The sequence below is a fragment of the Ursus arctos genome, unplaced genomic scaffold (assembly GCF_023065955.2).
Source record: "Ursus arctos isolate Adak ecotype North America unplaced genomic scaffold, UrsArc2.0 scaffold_2, whole genome shotgun sequence".
Taxonomy (NCBI): Eukaryota; Metazoa; Chordata; class Mammalia; order Carnivora; family Ursidae; genus Ursus; species Ursus arctos.
Window position 1 is genome coordinate 60008107 of NW_026622874.1, and position 14074 is coordinate 60022180.

The window sequence follows — 14074 nt, forward strand, 5'->3', positions numbered from 1 at the left end:
TGTTGCCAGGACAGAAACCCACCGGTTCGGCTAGACTCTTCCAGGGAGGTCCGCGGACGGAAGCGACAGGCTAGCCCTGGCTCCCGGGGCAGAGTTCGCCCACACCTGTCTCCAGAAGTGGGCGGAAGGAGGAAGAACCCCACGGCCAGCACCGGCATGTTCTCAGCTGGTACTCACCCCAATCCTCATCCGCTCGGTGGGAGAGGCCCGGGCTAAGAGGTGACTCCATGGTGCGGGCAACGCCAGCCGGCTCCCGCAAGCCCCACGCTCGGGCGGTCAGGAACTCGGTGACTAATCTGGGGGACGGCGGCCGCGGGCGGACAAAATACTCCCTACCGCCCTGTGGACGGTGGCCGAGTGAAGACAAAGTGCTTCCACCGCCCGGGGAATTTGCGCAAATCCGAAAGGAGGAGCGTCAGAGACTGAGCTCGTTTAAACAAATCTCCCAGTAAATATTTCCCTGTGGGACTTGTTGGCACTTTCTGTCCCGCTGCTTTAAGGAAAAAAAAAAAAAAACACATAAACACTACTTTGGTTAAATAAAATGTACTGATAATATTTTAAAAAAAAGAAATAAAAGTAAAATCCCTTTCTGAACTTACTGGTTTGTTCCGTGAATTTTCTTAATACCACAGAGTAGCTATCTCAGAACAAAATCAGAGACCAATAAAGTAAATTCGATTTAATTTTCAGAATTACTTGCTATCGATTTAAAAATTTTCCGTATACACAAGCGTATGAGAGAAAAACTCACCTATTGTTCCACGTTCGTTAGACCCACGTCTTCGCGGGCACCTTACCTCAGGTAAACACCAGTACCGTGAATCGTTCTTCTAGAAAGACTGCTTTTATTTAAACAAATTTAAACAAGGCAAATATAAAAGATGAACTCCCCGTGCTCAGATCTATCTCCTAGATAAGTTTTCTAAATCATAGCACTTCGTAGTGGAAATCCGAGCGAGTTTACCTTATACAACCTACAATAAATTCCCAATCTTTTTATTACTAAAACTTAAGATTCGGTTTTGTTTAGAAGAAATTCACATCACGAACTCCAGCTGAAAATGTGAACTGAGTTTGACAGAACAGTTTCAAGGCAGCTGCTTAATAGAATTTCTTTTTACGGCATTTCGGCGGCGAGTACGTCAAATACCCAAAGAACACGTATCCGTTTAGGACCAAGTGGAATCTTTCCCATGGTTACTAAACCAAACAAATGCTTCCCAGAACCCACCCAACTCCTCGTGGCTGGAGGGTTACTACAGATTGCATAATCCACAGTGTTCAACAGAGCCCTGGGACCACAAAGAAAAAAACAAAGAACAAAACACGACATGTTTCCTTTTATCATCAGATAACTAACCAGTTTTCTTGTACGGTGAAATATGTATCACTTCTATTCTTACTCGACTGCAAATTCAAAACTGACAGACTAAAATAAAACCAGCAAGAGTCTTCTATTCCGCATCCACCAGATACCTTAGTCCTTTTTTAAAAAAATCGCCATGACTAAAGTCCTGCCAGTTTTAATTTTTTTAATTCTTGAAATTTTTATTTTTATCCCCAAAGTGCAGATAATGAAACAAACATCTGCATACCTATCAACAAAAATTAACAAATATTAACATTCTCCATTTTTGTTTCAGATTTTTCATAGTATAAGAAATTAAACATTACAGACAAAGCCGAAGTCTGATTTTCCCTCTGCTTCATTTCCATCCCTCCACATAGACAACTTCTATTACATACATTTAATGTTGTGTTGAGTTTTTAAATTTACATAAACATATCATACCTGTTCTCTAAATCACTTTTCTTTTTTTTTTTTTTTAAGATTTTATTTATTTGACAGAGATAGAGACAGCCAGCAAGAGAGGGAATACAAGCAGGGGGAGTGGGAAAGGAAGAAGCAGGCTCATAGCGGAGGAGCCTGATGTGGGGCTTGATCCCATAACGCCGGGATCACGCCCTGAGCCGAAGGCAGGCGCCCAACCACTATGCCACCCAGGCGCCCCTCCAAATCACTTTTCTTATTCAACATTACTTTTTGATGATCCATTCATGTTTTAACCGTTATATGGTATTTCCTTGAATATCTATATATCACAATTTCTTCTCTCATTTTCCTACTAATGGGCATTTGGATTGTTTCAACTTTTTACTGTTACATAGTATCCTTGTATGAGTTTCTGTGCATATAAGCAAGAATGTTTTTAAGATACATGCTGGGTCGTAGAGTAGTAATGTTAATATTTGCCAAATTTTACCATTTTACATTCTTACTAGCAGTAATGAGTTCTTTGATTTGATCACTTTCACATTTTTTGCCCCTGTGAAGGGCGTGACCATAATTTACATTTCCCTGGCAATTAAAGAGATGGTGCATCTTTTCCTGTTTCTTAAATCTTACTCTTCTGTGAATTGCCTATTCTTAGAAAATTTGCTATTGCGTTTTCTTTCTCTCAATGATATCTACATCTTTAGCTAGCCTACTGTATTCATTTAACAGATATGTATGTTGCAAATACCTTCTCCCAAGTTGCCATTGTCTTTTGTTTATGGGACTTTTGTCTTTTAGGTGTTAATTTCAATGTAGCCAAATTTACCAATCTTCTGTTTATGATCTGTGCTATTCGTAACTTGCTTAAGAAATCCTTCCCTCTCCTGAGGTCATGGAGATTTTCTTTTTTATTTTCCTTCCGTATTTTTATAGTTTTGCTTTTCCTTCCCATCTGGTTATTGCTGGGGTGTAGTAACACTATTGATCTTTATACAGCAATCTTGTATCCAAAAACCTTGCTGAATTATGTGACTGTAACTATTTTGTCTGTAAAATTCTCTAGGATTTTCTATGTAGAAAAACTTGTATGCAAACACTAACATTTTGAAATTTATTTTAACATTGTAACCTTTTAAAAACTAACCTTTAATGTGGGAAATTTCAAACAAACACAAAACGAGCTAATCAATCCTCTTGTTCTTAGCGCCCAACTTCAACAATTTGCCATTCTTGTTTATCTACCCTCTCTCCCCACAACACTTTTATTTTTTTGTTTTGGTTTGTTTTTTTTTTTTCCCCTGGGGTGTTTTTAAAAAAATATTTTTTTAAGATTTTATTTATTTATTTATTTATTTGTTGAGAAAGAGAGAGAGAACGCACGCATGCACATAAGCAGGGGGAGGGGCATAGGGAGAGGGAGAGAGAGAGAATCTCCAGCAGACTCTGCACTGAGGGTGGAGCCTGACGCAGGGCTGGATCCCAGGACCCCTGAGATCATGACCTGAGCTGAAATCAAAAGTCGGACACTACCGACTGAGCCACCCAGGTGCCCCATCCCCTGGAGTGTTTCAAGGCAAATCCCAGAGATCATGTTATTTCACCTGTAAATATTTCTTTTTTTTTTAAAGATTTTATTTATTTTATTTGACAGAGAGAGAGACAGCCAGCGAGAGAGGGAACACAGGCAGGAGGAGTGGCAGAGGAAGAAGCAGTCTCCCAGCAGAGGAGCCTGATGTGGGGCTTGATCCCAGGACCCTGGGAAAATGCCCTGAGCCAAAACCAGATGCTTAATGACTGAGCCACCCAGATGCCCCTCACCTGTAAATATTTCAATATGTATCCTGACAAAAGCTTTCTTCAATTTAAAAAAAAAATGTAGCTATGATACCATTGTAATACCCACCAAAAATAATTCCTTAATAATCTAATACCCATTCCACATTCAATTTTCTCCCCAAAATGCCTTTCTACAGTTGGTTTGCTCAAATTAGGATCATCGGGTTGCATTTGGTTTATGGAATAGTCCCCTCTTCCACTTGTTACTCCATGACCTTTGTTAAAGAATCTGTCATTTGCCCTACAGAATTTCCCACTCTGTGATTTTGCTGCTTATATCTTCATGGTGATTTGTTCCTATAAACCACCAGTTAAATGTAAACTTGATTAGATGGTTTTGGTCTCATTTGTTTTTGCAGGAATGCTTCTTAGGTACTTCCTTGCATTGTACCAGGAGGCACATATTTCTAAATATCCCACTTTTAGAGATGTCAAGATTTATCAGTGAATTCTGTTTTTTCCCTAAGTCTGAAACCTTTCCCCTTCTTATCCTTATTGCAATAGCAAGGACCTCTGCTACCACACTGACGGTAGATGCACGAGCATACCTCTTTTAACTTGTTCCCAATTTTAATGTGAAAGTTTTAAAAAGTTTTACTATTGATAAGATTCTTCCTGTAGTTTTTTAATGCAAGGAAAAATTCAATTTTCATCAAGAAATTTGCTGTGGTTGCTATAGTTTTTATACACATTCTGGTCACATACTCTTTCCATTCTAGTTACTATGCTTTTTTTAAAAAAATGATAAATGTCAAATGTTATTGAATCTTCTTTCTTTAGTTTATTCATTTGCTTTCAACTTAAACCCCTGGAAGAGAAATGAAATTTGAGTTTTGCCTAGAGACATAAAGGAGGCCCTTGCCTAGATCCACTCTTCAGAGGACTCTACTCTGGCATCTGGCAGTGTCTCTTCCCACAGGGAGAGAATCCATGGTGCCAAGGGGATACGCCCAACCAGAACACATGCCTCCTTCTAGACATGCTTCTCATGCCCAAATAGCTCCATGCCTGCTTCTGAGGCTTGCTCAGGCCTCTGACTTCCTCAAGGCGAACTGTGCCAATGTTGTATGCCAGGAGTGTAGATTAAGCTTAGAAATGGGAGGTCGGAAGTTCACGTATGCATATGCACCAGGCGTATGAACAAACCCAGGGGTGGGGAAAGGGGCCAACTCTGTAGGTTGCTCTGTAGGTCAGGGGGCCAACTCTCCCTGCATTGCCATGTTTTGTCAGGGAACTCCATAAAGTCAGAGAATTTTAAACTCAAACCTTGTCTCTCAGGTCTTTATGAAGGTAAGTTTGTCAAGATAAGAGAATAACAGGGGCACCTGGGTGGCACAGTGGTTAAGCGTCTGCCTTCGGCTCAGGGCGTGATCCCGGCCTTATGGGATCGAGGCCCACATCAGGCTCCTCCGCTATGAGCTTGCTTCTTCCTCTCCCACTCCCCCTGCTTGTGTTCCCTCTCTTGCTGGCTGTCTCTATCTCTGTCAAATAAATAAATAAAATCTTTAAAAAAAAAAAAAAGAGAATAACACATTTAATAGTTTGGTAGCTTGATTTATAACTTTCAAATACGGAGCCAAATAGTATCTGGGCCTCAATTTGCACTCATGAGAATTCTGCAAATGTTGGTGGGGTACCTGACCAGTGAATTTAGAACTTGGTTAAAAATTGCATTTCAGGGGCACCTGGGTGGCTCAGTCGTTAAGTGTCTGCCTTTGGCTCAGGGCGTGATCCCAGAGTCCTGGGATCAAGCCCCGCATCAGGCTCCTCCGCTGGGAGCCTGCTTCTTCCTCTCCCACTCCCCCTGCTTGTGTTCCCTCTCTTGCTGTCCCTCTCTGTGAAATAAATAAATAAAATATTTAGAAAAAAAATTCCATTTCATCAGTGCTATTATCTAACATTTTCAGTGTGACATCTTCTCTATCACCCTAAACAGTGAACTCAAACACTAGAATACAGAATTGATAGCTCAGATTTTGGAATAAACCAAATCTTCATTCTAATCTAGGTTCAACCATTTGCAAGCAATATAACTTTGATGAAGTGACTTAATCTAAGCCTCAATTTCACCTGTAAAATGGGAATAGGCTCTATCTCATAGGATTGTTGGGAGGATTAAATTAGATAAACACATTAAGTGCATAGTGACTAGCACATGGTAAATTCTCAATAAATTGCAGCTACTTTAAGGAACAGTGTTGAATGCTACTGGGTAGGCACTGTATTAGGGTCTATACCTGCATTATATCACAAAAATCCCAACCACCTGGATTGGACACAATTATCTCCCATTTATATAAGGAATTAAGGTTTATGCAAATGTCCTTTAAAACAACCCTATTAGGAGGGCAGAGCAGTAGAACATATATTAATCCCATTTCGTGATGGAGAAACCTAACCCTCAACTTTCAAAAGACCTTCCAGGCAGCTAGAGACAGGTGAAGCCAGAATGATCGGAGCCCAGCCTTACTTCTACTTGAGTACTATATTAACTGCACCTGAAACACCACCTATGAAATAAAGTTCATATCGCTATTTTGGACAAATGTGTAAACCCACATGTTGTAAGTTGATGTTCTTAAATATTAAAAAGTGTTCCACTTGTTTGTTTCTTCTTGAGAATAAAGGCATAATGGATTGTCTATTTATCATTTCTATTTACTATTTACCAAGTAAAACATTAATGGACTTTAAATTGGAAATTTTTGCTTAGTGGATGTTTCAGAAAATTTCAAGATTTACATAAAGAAAAGTCAATTTCCCCAAACTCATTTTCCACTGGCAAATACCAGTTATTTTTCAAAAAAGGTATCTTGTCAGGACGCCTGGGTGGTTTCATCAGTTAAGCATCTGCCTTTGGCTCAGATTGTGATCCCAGGGTTCTGGGGTCAAGTACTGCATTGGGACATTGGGAGCCAGCTTCTCCATCTGCCTCTGCCTCTCTGTGTCTCTCATGAATAAATAACTAAAATATTGAAAAAAAAAAGAAAAGACGGGTCTTATCTAGTTTGTTCACTGCACCACCTTTGAATTGTGCACATAATAGGTGCTCGGTAAATATTTACTGAATTGACAGTTGCAAATTCCGATAAAATCTATGTCATTTCCTCTGTGCTAGATGCTGCAGTGTGACGGATAACCATATAAAACTCTCGCTGCTCAACTTTTTACCTACAAAAGGCATAATTCATATGGTTCAACCTAATTGTTCTCAAAAAGCTTTCCAGAGTATACTATGAAGGTAGGGGGACAGATATTACAAAAGATAGAAATGGAGAAATTTTTTCTCATAAAAAAAATTATTTTATGAAACGTGCCAAAGGCTTCAGGTCCTATATTAAGATGTTCTCAAGAATCACCTATTAACACTCCCAACATTTCAAAAATTAAACTAGATAGGGGCACCTGGGTGGCTCAGTCGGTTAACCTTAGGTCATGCTCTTAGGGTCATGAGATCCATCTGGGCATTGGATTCTACGCTGGGGGCAGAGCCTGCTTAGGATTCTCTCCCTCTCCCTCTGCCCCTCCCGCCCTCCCCACTGGCTCCCGCACACTATCTGTAAAAATAAAGAAATAATTTTAAAAAATAAAATTAAACTAGGTATTTTTAAAGAGGTTCATTTTCACTTTTTCCATTTAAAACTACTCCCATTTTGGTGTTTATATACATATAGACATACTCACTTGTAAATATGCAAAATGTCTTAAGAACAACTCTAATAGCCCTTCCTTCTACAGTTCCAAGAAAAATCCAGACATATGTAAATTTACTAATGTCCTTTAAAGAAAGAGAAATGTTTCAAAATATGTGCAAACAAATCTGCTTTACTTTTCTAGAAATAAAAGAAAATCTGTTTAAACATGATAATTTCCAATTTTTATAAATTATTGTCTATCCAGACCTTAATATCACATAACTAACATTCGCAAAATCAGAACTCTTGAAAAATATGAAACAAAGAATATGGGTTATAGAAAATTTTAATATCAAATAAAGTACCATTTACATGATTAAAGTTTTGATTCCCATGTATTCTACTTAAATAGTGCAAGAGATTAACAAATAACAAAGCACAGTTTCCTCTTCACATCAAATGAAATGTTGATGGCCTACAAACTAGACAATCTGCCACGAATGACAATAAGCAAGGGAAGCACGTATCAGCAAGTTTCTCCCCAAGCTATCAAAAATGTCACAAGTTCATATTTTTCTTGTTTGTGATCCCAAAACTGGCAGCATCTTCATTTCATCCACTCTATTCTTATGTATTTGAAAAGCAGGTGTTATCCATCGACCACATGAGCACTGTTCACCATACCAGTTGAAAGAACCCAACTTGGCATTGCATTTGGGGCAAAGAAGCTGAAATAAAGGAACTGTGTTACTTCATTCACTCACTTTTATAAGACAAATAATTATCACTGGCAATACAGGATATAAAAATAGGTAAGAACAGTCAGTTAAGCGCTGGACTCTTGATTCAGGCTCAGGGTCATGAGATCGAGCCCCGCCTTGGGCTCCGTACTCAGGAGGGAGTCTGCATCTCTCCTCCCTTTCCCTCTGCCCCTCCCCATCTCCCTCTCTAAAAACACAAACAAAACAAAATAAAAACCAGGTAAGACATGGCTCCTACCTTCAAGGAATTTATGATCGAATCAGCAAGATAAAATGCAACAGCAATTTACTGTAACAGATGGTGGACTCTGATAATTGTGTAACAAGCATGTTGTATCCTGGGAGTTTGGAAAAGGACCACATTAATCCCAGTATGAGGGGAGAAAGGTTAAGGTTGAGATATGACACAAGATTTCAGGATGAGGCATGTGTTGCCTTTTAAATCAGTCTGCAGTTTAAATATGTCAAACTAAGATCACCATGGCTAAAGAACAGGAAAGTGCCTTAGGAGTCTCATGCCAGTATCAGTATTGATATTGACAGCATGTAGGTCAGGCCTCAGATTCCTGGCTATTTAAAAACAAACTGATACTCCAGTAAAATAGATAAATTAAAAAAAAACAACAACAACAACTGAACACGTCTATATATTTTATTCTAATGTATTTAGAGCATTATTTTTTAAGTTTAGCTTGTTATTTTGTGCATGACATGAGGCAGGGAGTCTTATTTTTAATATGAAATTATATAAGCTCTGGACATAAAACTCAGAAACCAAATTTGATTTACGTAGGTATCTTAAATTTTTAATATGACAAAATATACCACAAAGCTGAAATAAGTAACAGAAGAAAATATTCACAGTATATCAGAGGAAACATTAACATCTAGACTATTTAAAGAGCTCCTATAAATCAATAAGAAAAAGGCAAAATCCAGAGAAAAATGGATGAAGGATGTAAAGGAAATTTATAGAAAAAGAAGCTATAAATAGTTGGTAAGTATATAACAATATCGGTTCTCAGTAGTAGTCATGGAAATTCAAACTGTAACATTTTAAGATGAACATTTTTCATCTCCAAGGTTGATAAAACTTAACCAGTTTTATAATATCCATTATGCCAAGGGTATGGGGAAATGGGTATACATTCAATGTTTGTGAAAAGCAAATCTGTATAATTTTTATTGTCAGGGTGGAATATTAGCAATATTTAAGATGTACACACTCCACAAGCCAGGGATTCCACTTTTAGGCCTATAGGAAAATTCAAAAAAATGTAGAGAAGTATGCACAAATGTGATGTAGAATCTTCCACAAAAATGCCTTTATCTTCTATGTTTTCCAGGTTAAATAAGAGCAGCAAGCCAAAAGCACAAGCCACAAGAGAAGAAAGAAAGAAAGAAAGAAAGAAAGAAAGAAAGAAAGAAAGAAAGAAAGAAAGAAAGAAAGAAAAAAGTGGATTTCAAAATTAAAAACCCAACTGCTGTAAATGATACCACCAAGAACAGGAAGTGACTGCTAATGGGTACAGCGTTTATTCTGGGAATGATGAAAACAATGATTTTGCAAAAATTCTGTGAATATACTAAAAACCACTGAACTGTGCACTTTAAATGGGTAAATTATATAGTAAATGAATTATATCTCAATAAGCAGAATGGTCTGAAAATGTGGGTTTGAATACAAGGTGCCTCTTTCTAGGCAAGATGCTAACATAAACTAAGTTTCCTTACATATAAAATATTTTTTCTGTTCTACCTATTTTATAAAGTTACTGTATTTTTCAAATGAAATATAGTGAGTTTCATAAAATTTTCATTATACAAACTTTCATACAAACCATAAAAACCTTTACAATCATTAAGACTGTATCTTAGATTAAGAATATCTTTGAATTGGGGCGCCTGAGTGGCACAGTGGTTAAGCGTCTGCCTTCGGCTCAGGGTGTGATCCCGGCGTTCTGGGATCGAGCCCCACATCAGGCTCTTCCACTATGAGCCTGCTTCTTCCTCTCCCACTCCCCCTGCTTGTGTTCCCTCTCTTGCTGACTGTCTCTATCTCTGTGGAATAAATAAATAAAATATTAAAAAAAAAAAAAAAAAAGAATATCTTTGAATTGGGGTGCCTGGGTGGCTCAGTCGGTTAAGCGACTGCCTTCTGCTCAGGTCATGATCCCAGGGTCCTGGGATCCGTCCTGGGATCAAACCCCGAGGCAGGCTCCCTGCTCCGCAGGAAGCCTGCTTCTCCCTCTTCCTCTGCTGCTCCCCCTGCTTGTGCTCTCCTGCTCTCTCTGTCAAATAAATAAATAAAATCTTTTTAAAAAAAGAAAAAAAAAGAATATCTTTAAATTACTATTAAGTAAACCTGAAAGCGAAATGTGACCATCCCAGGATGCTCATATGAGCTGCATTCTTAAGAATTAACAGGAAATGAAAATGAATCTCTTAGCAAACATACGGAACCGAAAGATCAAGAAAAGAGATGCATGGAGTGAAAGAGAAAAAGAAAGGCAAAAAGAGAAAGAAACTTTAAATATAATTTAAAAATCCTTGATTTGCCCTACTTGTTACCGAGTTTGAGTTTTGTTAAATATATTCCAATTGGCTTACATTAGTCTTCTATTTGAAAAAATATAAATAGCCTTAAAAGGAATTACCTTAGACCAACTGCTCTCAACGAAAAGTGGTTTGCTACTTCAGACAGGCTGGATTTTTATTTAATTAATTAATTTATCTGAAAGATTCTCATCTACACTAGAAAGACATAATCTTCATAAAGTACTTATGATGGAGTGAGACACCAGTAAAAATATGGTTTAGAGTACAAGAAAGAACAAAATATAGATGATAGAATGAAACTGCAGAAAATAAAATGTGTTCTTACCTGTCCGTCCATCACGCCCAACAAAGCAGATTCCATCCACTGTACAGGTTCAATGAAATACGACGTACATTGAGCCTGACTCCCTGTGGTGAGCATGAAAGATGGTGTCACTCTCTTGTGGGCAAAGGCTATGGGACCACTTCCTTCATTATGATCCAAAATACTAGAACTTCGAAATAAAGATCGCCTGCAACCCCCAAACAAACAAAAACATTAATGACTTCCGAAAGGATGAAAAAATAGATGAAATGTGCAGTATTTCTTAGCAAAATAAATAAAATGGATTCTGCTACTTTAATTTTCAATCACCTCTACAAGTAACCTGATTCGCTTTCACTCTTACGAATTTATATTCTTCTTAAAAGCAGTTTTGAATTGAAATTTTTTTATTATTCAATTAAACGAATTCTTCCTACAGATTCTAAGAAAATGAAACTTTTAGTACATTTCGGCTACTGAGACAAGATAAAATCTCCAGAGGATAGAAAATATTTTACCTGCACTTTCTACATTTGTAGAGAATACCATCTTTCAATCCTTGTGAAATGGTGGTTGGGTCAACAGCAAAGAGTTCTTGAGGTAAGTTCTGTAATTCTACATGAGATAATTAAAATGTACCTATTTGTTGAAAGCAACTCTGCATTTTCAGACAAAATTCAGCTAATGTCAAACTGAGGCAAGAAGTGCTAACCTCAGAAATAAAAAAAATAAAATAAATAAAAATCTCCAGTGTTGAGAAATCAGGTGAGGTCAGAGAACATAGTGAAGAAGCCCTTGGGTTTTCAGCACCGACTGCCTGAGTTCAAATCCCAGCCCACCACTTATAAACCATCTGACCCTGAACAAGTTATTTCTTGCTAAACCACTCCTTCAAAAGGAAATAACAGTACCTGTCCCAAGGGATTACGGGGAAACCTGAGATAACACACCTGAAAACTTTAGCATCAGAGTAAAGAGCATCTAAAAAGGGCCCAGTAAGTACTAGCAATTATTACTTACCTGGATACTTTTCTGTAACCTTTTGTAAACGATACTGCTTATAAATTGCACTAGAAGTATCTACTTCACATCCCATTGCCTGGTATAATTTCAGTTGCCACTCAAATCCCTCATTCATCCTGTAAGGACAAACAAATATAAAGTCAAGTTTTCTTTAAATGAATAAAATCACATCGCAAAAACAGAATTATTTCTATAACAAAGAACTCACTTAGCCTCTGGTTTGATGGTCTGGAGATTTTCATAGGCTTTTTCAAAGGTAAGCTGGTCAGTCTTCATCATAAAAGCAGTCATTATAGCCACACTTCGACTAACTCCTGCATGACTGAAAAAGACACCTTTAAAATAAAATAGCAAATAGCGGCAATTAAAAAAAACAAAAAAGCCCAGCTCTGTATCAACGCTTAAGTTCAGGTCCACTTCATGTCTGTTTCTTCTACCCAAATAAGCCCTTTGCAAAAGAATTATTCCTTTCTTTATTTCCTTAAACTTTTTGAATTCTGGGGCTCCTGGGGCTCCGTCGTTAAGCGTCTGCCTTCAGCTCAGGGCATGATCCCGGTGTTCTGGAATCTAGCCCCACATCAGGCTCCTCTGCTAGGAGCCTGGTTCTTCCTCTCCCACTCCCCCTGCTTGTGTTCCCTCTCTCGCTGGCTGTCTCTCTCTCTGTCAAATAAATAAATAAAATCTTAAGAAAAAAAAAACTTTTTGAATTCTGAACCATGTGAATGTATTACCTTTTCAAAAATAATTACACTAATTTAAAAAATTTTATAATGGCTTTGGAAGAAATCCAAAGCTCCTTTGCTCTTGCCATTAAGGGCCCTGAAGATCTGGTCCCAGGCTTCTTTCCATTTTACCCCTACCTTATGTCCTTTATGTAAATATTTAGAACAAGTGCTGGCACGCAGTAAAAGTGCTGATTCAATAAATTTAAACTCGTTATTACACTCCAATGCAACTGAAAAGGACTACTAAGACTTCCCAAATACCTATCAAGATTTTCTTTTTGGCATTGCTACGACTTACTCCGTCTTTCCCCTGGGCGTGGCTTAGGGCTCCTTTATGTCCTAACCAATTTTTCTCTCCCCATTTCTCATCAAACACCCTCTACCCCAAACAAAAAACACTGAAAATAATCTGCTTTTCCCGTGAAGTCTGAATAACCTTAACCTTTGTTAATCTCTTTTAATACACGATTCGCATCCAAATCTGCATTTCAATCATCTGGGTAAGTGTCTGGCTTCTCCTGAAGAGCTTTAAACTCTGTTTAGGTTCAGGGACTTTGTCATCTATCAGTCCCTACTAAAAAACATCTCGGGGTTGGAAGGGGGGCGCTGCATAATGAACCAACGAAAACAAGTATGAATCAACAAAGCAAGAATGAATGAGAGCAAGCACGCCATAGGGGGCCCGCCTCCGGCCACTCTCGCTCGGACACACGCAGCCCCGGAAGGGAGAGAGAGGAGGTTCTGGTGGTCTGACAGCCCCTTAGTCCTCCCCTAGGGTCCTCGGAGGAAGGGGCTGCGGTGGCAGCCTCGAAGCAAAGTGAGGCGGCTCCCCCATATGCGGGCCACTCACCAGTGCACCAACACCGCGCGGCCCTCGGCACGGGCCTGGCTGATGAAGGCCACGCACCGGTCCAGATGGCTGAGCAAGTCAGTCTCGGGCTTGTCCAGCGCCAACACGAAGAGGCTCCGCAGACCCTCCATCCCAGCCCCCGACTTGTAGTCGGGCTCCTCCGAGTCCACCGTCAGCACGGCCGTGATGCCCACCTGCCTCAGGTGGTCCGGCTCCGCCACGGCCGCGGCTCCACCCAGGTACAGCCCCGGCCGCACCTCCAGCATCTGCCCGGCCGAGCTGGCGCAGCTCTGACTGTGCACCGGCCGCTCGCAGCCATGGCTCCCTGCCTCAGCCTCCAACATGGCAGCGGCCAGGGGTCGAGAGAGCAGGAGCCCTACCATCGAGTAGGCGGCCGGCTAGAACGCCCTTCCTCTGGGACAAGCCGGCCTGAGATGCTCAGGGGCTCCCTCGGAGGACCACGGCGACCGTGGGAATGTGTACTACGTGGGGAAGGTGATGCTGCGGCTGAGGCCGAGCAGCCCTCAAACCCGTGTCTGGCCCCAGCTCCCACAACTTGGTAGAGGCTAAACTTCCCCAAATACAGGGTTTCCCAGGCTCA

General features: G+C 39.7%; 2 protein-coding genes across 8 annotated transcripts in view; both read right to left on the reverse strand.

The window, feature by feature from the left end:
- The window catches only part of ATF6 (activating transcription factor 6), a 199173-nt gene extending 197977 nt beyond the window's left edge, over nucleotides 1-1196 (reverse strand). For 3 of the 7 annotated variants that reach the window (XM_057315681.1, XM_057315678.1, XM_057315677.1), the window contains exons 1-2: nucleotides 755-1179; nucleotides 178-493 (exon numbers count right to left, since the gene is read on the reverse strand). In XM_057315681.1, the coding sequence (XP_057171664.1) occupies nucleotides 178-229 (52 nt within the window). In that variant the 5' untranslated portion in view covers nucleotides 230-493; nucleotides 755-1179. Of the gene's footprint in view, nucleotides 1-177; nucleotides 494-602; nucleotides 641-754 lie in introns of all 7 variants that reach the window. The other 4 variants (XM_057315679.1, XM_057315676.1, XM_057315680.1 and 1 more) reach the window with 4 other exon arrangements.
- Nucleotides 1197-7581: 6385 nt separating this feature from the next.
- Nucleotides 7582-13843, reverse strand: DUSP12 (dual specificity phosphatase 12). Its single transcript, XM_026517223.4, has 6 exons — nucleotides 13474-13843; nucleotides 12107-12220; nucleotides 11896-12014; nucleotides 11394-11490; nucleotides 10897-11083; nucleotides 7582-7979 (listed from the first exon to the last, which is right to left on the reverse strand). The coding sequence occupies exons 1-6, from the start codon at nucleotides 13815-13817 to the stop codon at nucleotides 7818-7820; spliced, it is 1023 nt and encodes a 340-aa protein (XP_026373008.2). The 5' UTR covers nucleotides 13818-13843; the 3' UTR covers nucleotides 7582-7817.
- Nucleotides 13844-14074: the final 231 nt, after the last annotated feature.

What these genes read in the sequence shown, in the direction of transcription:
- DUSP12 (XM_026517223.4), bottom strand. Translation starts at nt 13,817, where the DNA reads ATGTTGGAGGCTGAGGCAGGGAGCCATGGCTGCGAGCGGCCGGTGCAC. An exon ending in CGCGCGGTGTTGGTGCACTG is followed by an intron (nt 12,221 to 13,473) that starts GTGAGTGGCCCG and finishes TGTCTTTTTCAG; the next exon opens with TCATGCAGGAGTTAGTCGAA. An exon ending in ACCATCAAACCAGAGGCTAA is followed by an intron (nt 12,015 to 12,106) that starts GTGAGTTCTTTG and finishes TTGTCCTTACAG; the next exon opens with GATGAATGAGGGATTTGAGT.